The sequence below is a fragment of the Zootoca vivipara genome, chromosome 14, assembly GCF_963506605.1.
Source record: "Zootoca vivipara chromosome 14, rZooViv1.1, whole genome shotgun sequence".
NCBI lineage: Eukaryota > Metazoa > Chordata > Lepidosauria > Squamata > Lacertidae > Zootoca > Zootoca vivipara.
The window spans coordinates 51303424-51319606 of NC_083289.1; the positions used below are offsets into that span (position 1 = coordinate 51303424).

At 42.5% G+C, this 16183-nt stretch overlaps 1 protein-coding gene across 1 annotated transcript in view; it reads right to left on the reverse strand.

The window, feature by feature from the left end:
* Window positions 1–14660: 14660 nt before the first annotated feature.
* The window catches only part of IQCE (IQ motif containing E), a 34970-nt gene continuing 33447 nt past the window's right edge, over window positions 14661–16183 (reverse strand). The window contains exon 21 of the mRNA XM_035131308.2: window positions 14661–15474. Within this exon, the coding sequence (XP_034987199.1) occupies window positions 15350–15474 (125 nt within the window). The 3' untranslated portion in view covers window positions 14661–15349. The remainder of the gene's footprint in view (window positions 15475–16183) is intronic.

The window sequence follows — 16183 nt, forward strand, 5'->3', positions numbered from 1 at the left end:
GTGTGTTTAAATTGGCTACAACATCCATAGACTGCCTTCTTAAGTGTGCATAGTTAAAACTGCCAACTTGTTTAAATTTCTAGTATAGAAACAATGTTGAACCGATCAATCTTAAACATTATAAATATGAGAATGAGGTGTGCAAATGTTTGTTATTGAGAGAGGCTCCAAAGGGGAGTCTTTCTCCAAGTGACTAGATGAATATTGACTAAAGGAAAATTGAACAGCTATTCCAATAAAGGTGATTTGTTTGTCAAAGGTAGAGCTTCCATAGCCAGGAATTGTCTATCTGAGTCTAGTTTTAACTTCAATTGTGTTGGACAGAAGGGTTATTGTTGGGCTCCTAATATCAGTCTCTTAAGAAAAAAACAACTCATCTGCTCAAGGGTTCTGTATAAAGTTGGTATTTTCATTCAAATCTTGTGAATCCTGTATCTTAGAGGGTTAGACTAAATGACCTCAGGGTCCCTTCTAACCCCCATTTTAGAGCTATGTGAAAGGCAATGTGTCTGATGTGGTGATGGGTTGAAATTCAGCCCAGCTCTGCTTTCTGGCAAGGAAAGATTATTGGTTTTCAGAGTTGGAACAAGAGTGTAATTGTTTTTTTTTATGGAGTGATTATATAAGTTTTTATCACGTTGTCTATTAAGGTTTAAAGTTTAAGCACATATGAAAGTCTTGAACATTTCCCAATCTTTATCCAATCTTAAGGTTTGCTAAAGGCTTCTATATAACGTTGGTACTTTTAATCTTCCCCTTCCTTATTTTTCCCTTAGTACACACATGTGCTTCCGTGATAGGGCATAGCCTGTGTTTCCTTCCCAGTCAGGCGTCTGTACTCAAATGTATGTGTATCCTAAGGGCAGTGATAGTGTTGAGATCCCCATATTTCAGAAGGGGGGGACTAGATTACTCAAGATCCCTTCCAACCCTTTCCAAACTTAGAAAAAGGAGGGAGAGAAAATGTGTTTGTAAGCACTGAAAAGTGAGTTTAAACCCTGGTGGTATAGTGAAATGGCCTGAATTCAGTCAAGCATTACTCTTTGGTGGAGAAGGATGGAAAGATAGATTTTTAAAGTTTGGCATGAAGAGTTTGAGGTGCCATTCAGAAAGAGGTAGAGATGGTATATCATGCATTGAAAATGAATGTCTGGTGTTATTTTTTCCACCATATTGTCAGCTATTTTTTTTAACTGCAAAACTCCAGCCAACAGTTCAAGTAAATAAAGGGCCAGAAAATTTTGTCTGGAATTGGTAAGGCTGAAAATCAATGAGAATGCAAAGGATTTTATGAATTCTGGCTCTATGGCCATATTACCCATAGATAAAGGGGCAGAGAATTTAGTCTGCCATGGCTGTAATAAATTAATTAAAAACAAACAAACAAACGAAAACATTTGCAATTACGAATTCACCCCGAACCCTGTAGATAAAGGGGGCAAATCAAGATTTATTTTGCCTGGGGTATGAGGTGTTTATTTGGTGACTTCATTAGGACTTTAATCTGACCCAACTTTTATTGCAGCTTCCAAGTTAGTTTAAGGTTTATAAGCCTGCTTCTTAAGCAGCAAGAAACAAGAAACAATGTATCAAATTGTATTAGGACTCCAAACAAGGAAAAAGAATTTAAACTGGCTCTGAAAAAAAAAACACTGCTATGTTTCTATCTTTTGTTTGAAATCTAACCCTACTTTAAAATCTACTCTTTCCCTTTCCCTTCCTTTATTCAGATGGTAATGTTGTCAAGAGGTACAGCACTTTAAAAAAAAAAAAAGGGTATAATAGACTGCCGAATCATGAACTCTGTACATGCACAGAGGCTATGTCAGCTTGAAGAGGAAAATAGAGGAGAAAAAGGAGGTTTAAACTAAGGGGCGAAAAGGTTATAATCTGCTCATGAAATATTATTCAAATTTCTTAATGTAAAGCTTTGAACCACTGAGGGAAAACAACCTCATGTATGTTACTGGTCCATCAAAGTTAAATGGTTGCCAAGTTTCAAAATCTTAACATGCCAGATTCTTTCCACAGGTATAAATAGCAGAGTACTACTATAAGTCTGTCTCTTGAGTAGTTTATAAATTAATTAAGAGGTTCAAGGTTATGCTTTGCACATGAAACTTAAATTTAAATTTCTTTATGTAAAAATAAATAAATAGATAAAGAACCATTGAGAACCATCAACTGTTTAGAAGCTGCCAATTCCAGTTCAACATGCAAAACTCTGTACATTTTAGGAACATTTCCTGACTGATTTTCACATGAAATAATTTTCCCTTTCCAGCAGGATACTGAGATTCAGTGTGCAGAGAAATTCTTTCAGAACCTTAATGCAAAATTATCTCCCAATGGGGGGGGGACGCCACCTAAACAAGCCCCCTCCACACTTGGAAATTCATAGAAAATTGCTGTCTACCAGTTGACAGACTATGCAAACAAAAGGCTCCATTTCTTTCCTAGCAGGTACTCAGGATGGATACTTATCTCTCATTTGCATTTCACCCCGAAGCATTACCCTATGTTAATATAACCCTCCCTTTTCTAATGTAGCAATGATTGAGTGTTTTGCCAATTTTTTTCTTCCACAGCACAAAAAAAAGAAAGAAAGAAAAAGTGAGGAGCGAGGAGATACAAACAGTAATTTCATTTCTCTTTGGCGCTTCTCTTTAGCTTATAAATAATCAGCTTCCATTTATTAAATCAGTTTTTCCATTATGTCTATGAAATTATTCTAACAATAACCAGGTATTGTTTTGTGACTGTATTTTGTCAGGTAGTCTTGCCTGAGTATTTCTTATTATGATGAATTTCAAAGCTTTTTCCGTTATTTTACCATTTTTCCATCTTAATTGGATATTTCACCTTCAGATCTTTAAGGTTCCTCTCCAATTTATAATGTCTTTGTATTATTTAATGATAATTCTTTTTTTAAAAAAATCTGATATCTTTGTGTCAAGTCCAATTTCATTTGAAAAATTGTTGTGTGAGTGGTAATCTAAATTTTATTGTTTTATTTTTGTATCTTTTTTTTGGTATTTCTACTTTTTCTTTCTGTACATACAAATGTAGCATCTAACTCATTCTTTCCTGTAAATAATAATAATAATATTAATCCCTTTCAAACAAGATACGTGAACCTCAAAGAGAATTCAGAACCACATAAGGAAAATGTTAATAACTTATCGATTGTGTCCTAATTAACAAAATTTTTGTCCTTTGTTTCCTCCACAGCCAAACTAGGTGAAGTAAATTAAACTGACTGAGCAGACAATAACAGCAGTAATTAAATATGAATGATAATAATAATATTTAGATGAATAAAATGCTTAACTATGATCTTATATTCTTTGCAGCTTCCCAAGAAGAAATTTCTAGAATATTCTCCCCTTTCTTGACTTTATCATTATTATACTATTTATTATTATTATTTTTTAACTAATTATATCTTCAGACCCCAACCCCCTGCAGGCCTATTTTCAAAAGGATGTTTTACAGGAAACCAAATTGACATTTTATCTCTTTGATCACAACCTAAGAAGGAGGACCTAGAAAGCTATAACGTTTCAGCAAGGTTTAGAAGTGCTGGCATAGAAGTACTGTTAACTTCCTCCCAGTGACTCGAAGGCAGACAAGAAAACCCCCTTGTTGGAGATACATGCAAAAGCAGCAAGAATTATCTCAAGTTCACCTGATTGCCTCAAGATATACAAGTGGCGTATAATTAATAATTTGAAGGTTTTGTGCATTATGTGTTATATAGGAACACTGAAATGTGTCAAATGACTTTGGGACAAAGGGGGAAAGTGAATTGCAAGGACATTCTCTCTCCTTGACCTCAAGACTCTGTGCCCTAGGATTTAAAAGCAGCCGGAATTGTCTCAAGATCATGATGGCCTCAAGACATACAACTGATATATGATTATGTTTTATGTTGTGTGATATTCGACAGAAACATTGAACTATGTCTGACAGTATGTTATTTCCACAAGGAGGGGGGGTGAACCAATTTTGTGTTTAATTGTTTTTTTATGTTTAATGTATAGTGTCCCAATGATTTTTTTTGTATTATTGTATGCCTTTTAAAGGATCAGGATATTGCATAGTCCAGTATTTAGATTAGATCAACTTATGACCACGTTTTCTTGTCCCACCTGGCACTCTGCAGTGTGCCAGCCTTCTTACACAATTTTAGATTGTTTTAAATCATTTTACCAAGAATAAGCCCCAAGATCCATGAAACACCAGATAAATGAAGGTATTTATGTCTTGATTTAACAGGAATGATCCCTTTTAGAGTTAAATTTGACTAATTTGGACATGTTTTATGGGGCTGTATAAATTCTAATTGGGTCAGTTCTAATTGGGCAAGTGTATCCAAGGTGCAAGTAGCTTTCTTCCTTTAAGAGCAACTGGGCAACTCCCTACAGTGCAAGGCCAGAGCCTATAATAAAGGCCCATAGGAAGCCCAAGGCAAAGGCATCTCTCTCATGACATGTCCAAACCTGTGGCAGCTATGGGGGGTGCCAGGCGACATGGTCAATATGAAAGCCCTAAGGGGATTCACCAGGGATTGTTGCTGTTGTGCCACGATGGAGGTGTGCAACCAGAGGAGAGCTAGCTTTTGACACCTGAAGAACACACAAAAGGGTAAACAAACAAACTGCACTTTCCAGTCAATATTGGTGGACCATCCTGTTAAATGAAATACGTAGACCATTTTTGAGAAATGCTTCTCCCAAAGTACTAAAACAACACATCTGGTTATTCTTTTGTGGGGCAACAATTTTTAAGAAAAATTATAGCCCCAAATGGGGGATATTGTTATAAGAATTTTGAGGTCATATATATATATATAATAATTGTTCATAAAACATGTACATGAATGTACAGAAACATGTCTGAAGCAGCACAGGAAAACAGGCCTGACTGACACCATTTTGACTCTCTCTGACCAGGTGTTCCTCTGCAAGGAAGAAGGGGGGTGGGGGGAACCTTCTCATTGTCTCAGGAATTAAAGTGATAATCCCTGGCATCCTGATACCTGACTGCCAGACAAAAGGGTGTGATTAACTTGGCTGGGAAACAGGGAAATGTAAATATCTCTCAATTTTGTTGATTAGGTTCTGGGGGCAGGGGGCAGGGTCCAGGGTGCTCAGATTACTGCCACCAGACCTCCCCTTTCATGATGTACCTATGATGAATCTAGGGAGGGGGGGGTCTTGGGCTACACCCCTTCTGTGACATATGGATGATGCTTCTGGGGGGTGGGCTGAAACCAATTTCAAATCTCTTTTTAAGGGCAAGACATCTTTGTTTGGGGTTCCTTCCTTGTTCTCCTGTGTGAGAGGAAGGACCCTGTTGCAACAGCAAAAATAAAAGTGCCTTGCTTCGCACGTCCTGGTTTGGTCTCTGTTATTTGGTGGGCAGGAGACGCTTAAACTTTGTCTGCTTGCCAGGATACCTGGACTCTTCCTGGGTCAAGGATCCACTTAATTCTAGGGCCGTGTAGCTCTGCAAAATTTTTACAACACTGGAAAAATCCAGAGCCATTCCCAGCTGTGTGAAATTAACCTTTGTTTCAGAATGTAAGGGAAATATATCCTCTTAGGACTAGAAATAAGTTAGCTCTGATTAGCTTCAAGATGGCATAAAGAAACAGAACATGATAACAAGTAGTCATTGTTTTAAAAAATCCCAAATTTACTGCTGGGCCTCTTGCAAAGATTAGTGTGGGCAGGGGAGGTGGGGAGATTCTTTGTGGAAATGTTTTGCATTAGGGAAGAATGTGCCAGATGAAAATTAAATCTGGCTGTATAACATGAGAATTCTTTAAACTTTTCCAAAGTGTGGATCCCATCTCACAGTTCACATGCTTTTCTGCTTGACTTACGGACCACATCTCTTTGTCTTCAGCTGCTTAAGAACCCTGTATTCATGTGTTGTGGTGGTGACATACTTAGCTACAGTTAGGACACTGTTGCCTGGGGGGGGGGGGTAGTAACAAAGCCCATACAATGAGATTAGTCAATTTTACATGGACCACATTCAACTGTTCTACATACCAAATTTGGGAAATTTATAATCTAATTAAACCAGATTCAGCAAGAGAACCAGTCAAGCCATAGCAGCCTCTGTCTACCAATGTGGATTTTAAAACATTTGAACCATCTTTTAAATTTAAACTATCAAAAGTTGGTAACTTTGCACAGTTCTTTATTTGTTAACAGTCCCTTGCAGGCAATTAAATGTCAGAAAGTACTACTAAAGGTATATGGGGATATTAGTCCAACAACATCTGGAAGGCCACAGTTGCCTCCCACCCCAGCTTTAGAAGGAGAGATCAAGGTACATTTCTGTGGGGTTTTTTTTAAAAAGTATTTGGGTTTACTTGCAAATATACAAGTAGCACACAGGTGGAAATATGCAGAATAACACTCTTACGAAGAGCAATTCCAGTGTCCCCACAGCAAATTTCTACAGACAGGTCCAGATGCTTGGATAAAGATCTGCACTTCCTGGTAAAGGAATTAATTCAGACTCACCTGTCATTGATCAGAAAGTTGCTTTAACTCTGATTGTTACCCTGCTGTGAAGAATCAATGAAATGCCTAGGTATAATTTAAGAATGATTGCCCATAATACACAAGAACGGACAGGGCCATGAAAAAGCGGCATTATATTACTCCCAGTGGCAAAACATTTATTAAAATCTTTACCACTCTGCCCCTTAAAGGCAGCTTGCGAAAGATTAAAACGATCTCAAAACTGGGAACACAACCTACAAAGTCTATCAACACAGAGTGACAGAATAGTGTGACATTACATCAGATGTCAACCCAGCTGCAGATCCAAGAGCCCACCCCAAATACCTTCTCAGAAGCCCAAAGATCCCAGGCTCAATCCTTGGGATCTCAAGGAAGTGCTGGGGGAGGGCATCTGCTTAAAACACTGGAAAGTTGCTGGTCATCCATGTAAAACAGTAATTAGATGGTGCAATGATAAGGTACAGTATAAGGTACACCTGATAAGGTACAAAGACGCTGCCTATCTTCCCTTCCATGGAGATTGCCAGAGTGCACATGTGGTATGACATGGCCTTTTGTGTGGTGCTTGACATAAAACCCCAGGGGAAAAATCACTGTGTAAAGCCATAGCAATTTTTCAGGCAGGATGGAGAAAACTGCTAGATCACACACTTAAGACAATATGACAGGCTAGTGAAATGGCCTTTCCTGTAGGAGAAAGCAGCAACAACCACCGCCAAGACTTCTCCATCATCCAATGGTTATCTTCCTGCTCAACTGCTTTATTAGTTGGGGTGGGGTAGCAGAGGTCCTCATAATGGTTTGCATATCCAGAACCCAAACATTCCTCACCCTAAGCCAAGAGGTAATTATGGCTGTGCTTAATAGGCTTGAAAGCAACAGGTCATGCAAGAGTTTGGGAACACAGAGTTCAACAGTGTCCCCACTTTCTGGTGGGCATTTCGTCAAGACTGCATCATCAAAGGCCCATTCTACACCATGTGGCAAGAAGCGGGCAGCCAGATATGGCAGGGGGAAGGGATTCTAATCTCTCGGATCAACTTGATCCTATTTGGGAAATTTTGCTTACATGAAAGCAGATGGTGAGCAATCCCTTACCAATTATGGCTCGAGGATGCGTTCCATTCTCTATAATTGTAAAGGCACTTCCCACGTTACCACCCTTCTCCATCCACACCTCCTGTCGGTTTTGTCTGAAAACCAAAATGGGAATCAACAGTTACAGAAGGTGTGTGTGTGGGGGGGGGGTGTCCTTGAAGCAGCCTCTCTGTCAGCATGTTTAAAAAGCAAGCCTAATTTGGAGGTGGGGGTAGGTGCACATAGGAATGAACACTCTCAAGTGTGTCCAATTAGAAACTGCAACGGGAAAGAGAAAGGAATACAAAACTCATTGGCGTCATTTTAAATGTCTGTCTCATTCTCATAAGAAAAGCCCTGACCTTGTTGCCTTCCTTGATGTCAAGAGTTTTAAATGGACGTCTGTCTACCTTTGAGAAAAAGCCCTGTTGCAGCAGTGGTTGTAAGAGATTCGTGCAAGATGATGCTATATATATCACTGCTGGTGGGTTCTTTCTGCATGATGTGCCAAAGGCATGTTTATTCCCTGTGCGCCCCCCCCCCCGCACACGGGTCAGCATTTGAGGAGTGGGTTTATCTGTGTTGTGATTTCTACATGAAATTTATAAGGTTGCAATTCCAACTGCAAACAGCCCACATTTGGGAATGATACATCGTTATTTCCTGTGGGTTTTCCCCTATGGTTTTGTACAAGGCCAGAAAAACAAAAACAAAATGCACACTCTCTTTTGTGTTTATTGAACGTGACTCTGTCACGTTCAGTGTGGTGTAGTTGTTAAGAGCTGTAGACTCGTAATCTGGGGAACCGGGTTCGCGTCTCCACTCCTCCGCATGCAGCTGCTGGGTGACCTTGGGCTAGTCACACTTCTCTGAAGTCTCTCAGCCCCACTCACCTCACAGAGTGTTTGTTGTGGGGGAGGAAGGGAAAGGAGAATGTTAGCTGCTTTGAGACTCCTTAGGGTAGCGATAAAGCGGGATATCAAATTCAAACTCTTCTTCTCCTTGATATTTGAGGCAGGGAGCAGTGATTCCATAGCAGCAACCTCACATAATGGAAACCTTCAGCCACCTGGATGTTGAGGTCTGTTTTTAATTAAGACCCCTGAAATATAGTTCATGCTGCATCAAACTATCTAGCAGATCCACGCCGTGGAAGTGAGAACTCAGCAAGCAAAAAATAGGGAGGGCGATTATTTATTTATTTGCATGCTGTTCCCCCGTTTGTGGCAAATGCCAAAAAGTCAGGCTATGACCTTAGCTGCACTAGGGGATTAGTCAACAGGAAGTCAGAGAGAGGTCAACGCACCAGATGTCTCCTCAGCACTGCTTTTGGCACCCTGTTCTACTCTTACAACAAACGCAAAGCTTGCAGACTTTCAGCTGTACAAACCAGAGCTCATGCAAGTATCCGTAGCCTCCAAGGCGGGGGCGCCCCAACCGAGGCAGAAAGCTTAAAAGCTTTTTCTGTGCTGGGTACTGCTTTGGTTACATGGTGCAAAAAGGGCTTATAAGCTCTCTGCTTTGCCTCAGGGAGCAAAGCCTGCTCGGCACACGGCCTCTGGGAGTGCTGGGCCTGTTCTCTCTCACCCCCCCCCACCAGCAGGGCAGTTCCAAGATCTGGGGTACATGCCGCTTGGAACCATACCCTCATGTAAGACGTGACTGTACTGTGCATATACTCCCCTCTGGCCCTGCCTGATGTCTTGGGATTTTGGGTGTCTGTATCTTTGCCCTATGAGAAAGGGAGGCAGACAGCGTAGTGGTGTAGATTATGTGGGTCTAGCTACTGATCTGAAAGAAAACGTTCCATGAAAGTCACAGAATCACAGAATTGTAGAGTTGGAAGTCAGTGGTCACGGGTTCAATCCCTGGCACCTACAAATAAGACAGGAAGAGACTTCTGTCTGAAACCCTGAAGATGCTGTCAGTCCGTGTAGATAAGACCGAGCTACATGGGCCAATGGTCTGACTCTGAATACGCCCTCTTCCAGGTCTCCAAGTGTGTGGCGCCACTTGCTGCTCTGCCTCAGCACAATGTTCTGAGTTGGCCTTCAACCCCCCTCCAAAAAAACCACCACCATCATTACGAGGAATAAAATCCACTTTCTGTCCCAGCAGCAGAAAAGCCAGTTTATTGCTTGGCCATTCTGCCTACACCTTTATAATGTCAACTCTCTCATAAACCCAAACAGATTAACAAGCACCAATCTGAAAGTGACTCGGCTGTCCTGCGGAAATGCAAACCTCTCCCCCTCACCTCTCGCTCACACACGCTTTGTTCACAGCTCTCTCTTACGGCTTGCTATTGTGGGAAGGAGGATCTGGTTCCATCAAATTACTCACACTAGTAGCTCCCCAGGGACTGGAGTCTGGGAAACATTTTGCTCCTGTCTTGGCCTTTGTACACACTCCCGAGTTTTGTATGAAAGCCTGGGATTTTGCCATGGGTTGCGGAGGTGCCTCCGAGCCTCAATTACAGGTTTCAAGCCTCCTCTCCCTGCACATCAGATGTATTCAACCTCTACTTGCAAGTATTTCCCCCCTCCTTACGTCATTGACAGTGCTTAGCCGTATATACAGAGCTGTTCAGAAACCATATCCAGCCTGCACACCAGAGCTACCTTCTGTGCCCCTGACAATGCGACTGGAGTAGCGGATGGAATTAATTTACCTGATGGTGTAAACCTCTCTCCCGATCGCCTGGGCTCTGGACAGCTCCCAGCAGCCGCCTCTGGAAGCCCTACAAACAGCGTTTCCACTGATGGGATTAAGCAAAAAATCATCTGCTCTGTACCGTAGCCATCCTTTTTGGCTGCAAGTCCTGGCATGAATGATAGCAAGTATCAGATAGAGAACAGACTTCTGTCCCTGACTTAACAAGCATTCAGCATAAGTGAGGGAGCCAATTTCTCTCTTTTGTGTAGAGGGGCGTTGGGGGGCGGGGGCAGAGAGCCTCACTGGAAGAACAAGCAGCAATATCTTCCAAAGAACAGAGCTCTGTCCTTCATGGATGCATTAACGGTAACCACTTGCCACTAAAGAAAGGCTACCTTTCCCCCTCCTGGCCTGCGATGAATTAAAAGTTGTCGTAATGAAAGCTCAGAAAGTTTTCCTCTTTTGTCTTTGGAAAACAACGGAAATCTTACAAAGGTTGAGGAGCCCCAGCCAAGATGCGACGTTCCCATCTTGATTGCTAATAATCAGGCCGGTAAATGCAGCAAAACCCCAAAGGGGAAAGACTGCAGCCAGAGGGCGATGTTCCAGGAATGTCAGTCATAACGGTGGTTTGGAATCTCCTGCTTAAGATGCTGCAGGCTGCTGAATGCCAGTTGCTGGGAAGCAACACTCGAGAGGGGCTATGGCATTCACACCCTGTTAGTTGGGCTTCCCAAAGGTATTGGACTGGCCACTGGAAGGAGCAGAGTGCTGGCCTAAGGGGCCTCCAGCCTGACCCCATAGGGCTCTTTTTATGGAGGAGATGGGACTTAGTTTCATGGTAGTGCAAGTGGCAGTATAAGCCCAAGTTTTGGCACGGACTATCAGCAAAAAACGCCACGAAAGAAGGAAGCATTTCCTCCAAGTCGGTCCTGAAGGGCTGGGGACAGGTTTATACACAGCAGGCTCCATCCTGCTTTCGCTGTGTGGGCACGCAGGCATTTTTGCTTCCAATTTGAAGAACTAAAAATAATAATAATAATTAGGGATATTCTGTGCATTAACTCACTCTCACACACAGAAACTCCACGGAATGTATTGTACAAATTGTTACTGGTTTTGCTCAAAACAAATCCAACTCTAGCTGCAACCCTAAATAGGAGCAAGCCCAATTTGACTCAGTGGGGCCTGCTTCACATGCATAGGATTGTGCTGCCGGTTTACTGGGCTTCAACCTTCCCAAGATCCACTTGAGTGTTTGCAGATATCCATTGTGCCAGTATAATAGTTACATCCTTGGAAAAGACCCTGATGTTGGGAAAGACTGAGGGCACATGAAGAAGGGGATGGTAGAGGATGAGATGGTTGGACAGTGTTCTTGAAGCTACTAACATGAGTTTGACCAATGTGCGGGAGGCAGTGGAAGACAGGAGTGCCTGGCGTGCTCTGGTCCATGGGGTCACAAAGAGTCGGACATGACTAAACGACTGAACAACAACAGTTACATAGCCTATTCAACTGCATCATTTCCCCCCATACGGCAAGAATTTAATCACTCAGCTAATGGCTTGGCAGCCGGATCCACGCACTACAGTGCATGACACAAACCATGTAAAACGCTGCAATATTTTGATATATGTTTTGATCTGCAAACATTGCTGGCAGGGAGTGGGTAGCTTTCTCTGATCCCAAAAATAAGACAGATTTTTGTTGTCATGCATGTGGATCATATATGCTGCCACCTCACACCCCGAATCCCCCAAAGAAACATGATGTTGACTTGTTCCAAGGAATGATGTACAGCAGAGGAGGCAGCCCTTGGCTTATGGGGCAAATCTGTGCTCCACTATCCCTACTGAACTTCAGAAATGGGCGCCACATTTTTTCCTCCATTTCACCTGTAAGGACAGTAAGTCCCAAAGGTTGTGTTGCTGTTTCATGCTTGTTCTGGAATGGTAAAGGGCCATTTCAAAATATGAGATCATCTGTCGGGAAGCATCCATTCATCCCCTATTTACACATCCAGCAAAATCACATGGCAGAGATCTTCTTGGGCTGTGCCACTTCAAAATGCAAACAAAGGGTTTTGTGTGCTTTTTTGAATGATACCACCTCAAAACAAACAAAAACCCAAGATTTCACACGTGCTGAAAACTTGCACATCAGAGAGCTATGCCAGAACTTCTGGTGCTGCACTAGCTTTCTGCTTGCAGGTGTATGTGCAGGAGCAACCCCACATTTGCAGGATAAAATCGTACAATCCAGGAAGAGTTCTACAAAGAGATTTTTGTAGAACATGTAAGTTTTGCTCCAAGATTTGGAAAATAGCTCCCCACAGCTTCTCTCCTCAACATACACCCGCAAGAGGTAACAGGGAGCCTCTGGGTGCTACAGGTAAGGAGAGCAAGGCATTTCATGGCACTTTGAAAAAAGAAATGTCTCTTAAGGGCACAGGCAGCAAAGCTAACACCAGTACGCTGATGGCGACATTCATCCTTCTGGTATGAACTGGAAAGGCATTTCCAAGATCTTGCAGCAATTCATGCTTGCCTGCCACTTAGGAAGTGGTCTTACGGTACTACTGCAAACCTGTGGCTTATAATAGGGATGGACATCAGAGTACGGTATCTGGGACTTGCTTTTTGGTCGGCACAGGGCAGAGTTAGGTTTGGAGCAGGGGCTTCTTCCTCCTCCATTGCAAATGTGGGTGTTTGACAAGTGGCACATGTACAATCAGCAGGATGATCAATGGGCAAGAGCAGCCCTTCCATCTTACACTCCAGAAGGCGAGCAAAGATGATGAGTGATTGCCATGGCTCCTGAATAAATCTGAATAATTCATCAAGTCACAAATAATGACAAGACAGGAGACAAGCATCCTCCTCCAAGCAGGAACTGTAATTTAGATTCCCAACTTTATCTGCAGTATGGACTATAGCTCAGGGGCAGAGCTGGGCAGGCAGAAGGTCCCGGGTTCAATCTCAGGCCTCTCCAGTTGAAAAGGAATCAAGGACCAGGCAATGGCAAAGACTTTCTCTGCATCAGATCTTGGAGAGCTGCTGCCAGTCAGAGTACCCTCTACTGGGCTTTATAGACCAATCATCTGACAGAGGAACCTAAGAAGTTCTTTCATACAAAGGTGATCACACAAAGCTACTGACTGAAATGCAAGCGCAAGGCAATTCTTGGTTTGGGGCAAAATGAAGAGAGAGAGAGAGAGAGAGAGAGAGAGAGAGAGAGAGAGAGAGAGAGAGAGAGAGAGAGAGAGATTATCTATGTCAGTTAAGTATGGTTGTTAATATACCACAGGTTTGGAGATAAAGGCTCGTCTCCAGTGAAGGAGATGAGAGTCTTGAGAGACAGCCAGAAGATAATGAAGTCTGGAGCCTGTTGATAATGAAGTCTGGAGCCAGTCTTGTTCAACATCTTTATCAATGACTTGGATGATGGGCTTGAGGGAATCCTGAGCAAGTTTGCAGATGACACCAAGTTGGGAGGGGTGGCTAACACCCCAGAGGACAGGATCACACTTCAGAATGACCTTAACAGATTAGACAACTGGGCCAAAGCAAACAAGATGAATTTTAACAAGGAGAAATGTAAAGTACTACACTTGGGCAAAAAAAATGAAAGGCACAGATACAGGATGGGAGACACCTGGCTTGAGAGCAGTACATGTGAAAAGGATCTAGGAGTTTTGGTTGACCACAAACTTGACATGAGTCAGCAGTGTGATGCAGCAGCTAAAAAAGCCAATGCAATTCTGGGCTGCATCAATAGGAGTATAGCATCTAGATCAAGGGAAGTAATAGTACCACTGTATTCTGCTCTGGTCAGACCTCACCTGGAGTATTGTGTCCAGTTCTGGGCACCACAGTTCAAGAAGGATACTGATAAGCTGGAACGTGTCCAGAAGAGGGCAACCAAAATGGTCAAAGGCCTGGAAACGATGCCTTATGAGGAACGGCTTAGGGAGCTGGGTATGTTTAGCCTGGAGAAGAGAAGGTTAAGGGGTGATATGATAACCATGTTCAAATATATAAAAGGATGTCATATAAAGGAGGGAGAAAGGTTGTTTTCTGCTGCTCCAGAGAAGCGGACACGGAGCAACGGATTCAAACTACAAGAAAGAAAATTCCACCTAAACATTAGGAAGAACTTCCTGACAGTAAGAGCTGTTCGGCAGTGGAATTTGCTGCCAAGGAGTGTGGTGGAGTCTCCTTCTTTGGAGGTCTTTAAGCAGAGGCTTGACAGCCATCTGTCAGGAATGCTTTGATGGTGTTTCCTGCTTGGCAGGGGGTTGGACTGGATGGCCCTTGTGGTCTCTTCCAACTCTATGATTCTATGATTCTATGATTCTATGATTCTATGATTCTATGATTTTATATTACTTAGCAAAATGCTTAAAACCAGACATGACTCCTAGCCCCTTCATCTTCTACAATTTCAGCAAGTTGCATTCCCCTTCCTGGACATATTCTTTTGCTCTGGAGTCTTTGAACCAGTCAGCTCCAACTGCTTTTGGTTCAAGAACCAGGCAAAGCTCAGAAATTCACAGGGTTCCTGTGTTGAATCGTGCCAATGCACTGGCCCCACAGAACTGTTTGTTTAAGGGCACCACTATCTATTACAAGGAAGGCACCCTCACCTTTTAAGGACCTTGTATTGGGGTGTCCAATTGCAAGGTGAATCAGCATGGCCAAAAGTTGGGTACAAAACATGAACTGTGGGAAGTGGGAATAAAGGATAACTTAGAAACAACAGCCGAAGATGGCTTGGGGGTACCAAAACAAGTTTGAATTCCTACCACGCGGACCAGCAGGGGCAGAATTTGCCAGTACCTGTGAATTATAGGGAAAGGGATCTGCAAAAGAGGCTCTCCCCCCGCCCCTTCGGAATCACCTTGCAAATGTGGCCTTAACCATCTTTAGCTCTTTCTCTCTCTTTCTCCTTTGTGAAAAACTAAGCCGAGGAGCATAGCCTGGACAACTTCACCTCACCAAGCAAGACTAAAATGTCCGTCATTGTCACGCTAGGAACGCAACAGAGAATGTGACAAATGGCTGGTGAAATCATGAGATGGAAGTTTTCTTCACTGGTGATGGAGACACCGTGATGATGTCATCCGAGTCATCCGACTGAACTTCATCCGCAGCTGGCGAGGGAGAGGGCTGCAGCTGAACATGGGAGGGTGTGGCTGAAAGAACAACAAACGAAACAGGAGAGTGGATAAAAATGGCCAAAGTCTTTCTGTTAAGAATAGTAAGGTTTCAGAATGGGTTATGAATAATTTTGACTGCTCTTTTCTGTTTCCATGCGGACACAACCTCTCATGCACAAAAGTAAGGCAGCCATTAAACCAACCACCAGAATTTGCATGTAAATGAGAGTGCATGCCCCACCTTCTCTCCTATGGGACTGCACTACTTCCTCATTTTGAAATATATTGCTTTCCACTGCATCAAAATACAGTAAACTATGACTTGATCAAAACATGACGGAATGCATTAAGCCCTACAACACATGAAGGGAGGAGGGAGAGAACATGCAAGCACAGGGAGTCTTCTGCATGACCCTCCAAGCCATGGTTTGGAAGATTGCCCCCAATGCACCCACAGGTTCTTCTGGGACAAGATAAAAGCAGACTCTAAGCAAAAACAGAAGGAAACCATCAATGAATACTAATTAGAAAAGTCATCCATTTGGACATTAGCAGTTCAACTCCAATTCAAGTAATAAATAGCAGTAGCACAATAGACAATCTATTTCCCCCCAGTGTGATGGCCCTCTTTATATGTTTGAATAACATCTTGGGCTGCTGGTTTCTTCTGGAACAGTTAAGCAATTAAATAATGATAGCTATTAACCTTCACAACAACCCTGTGAAGTAAACAGTAATTGATACC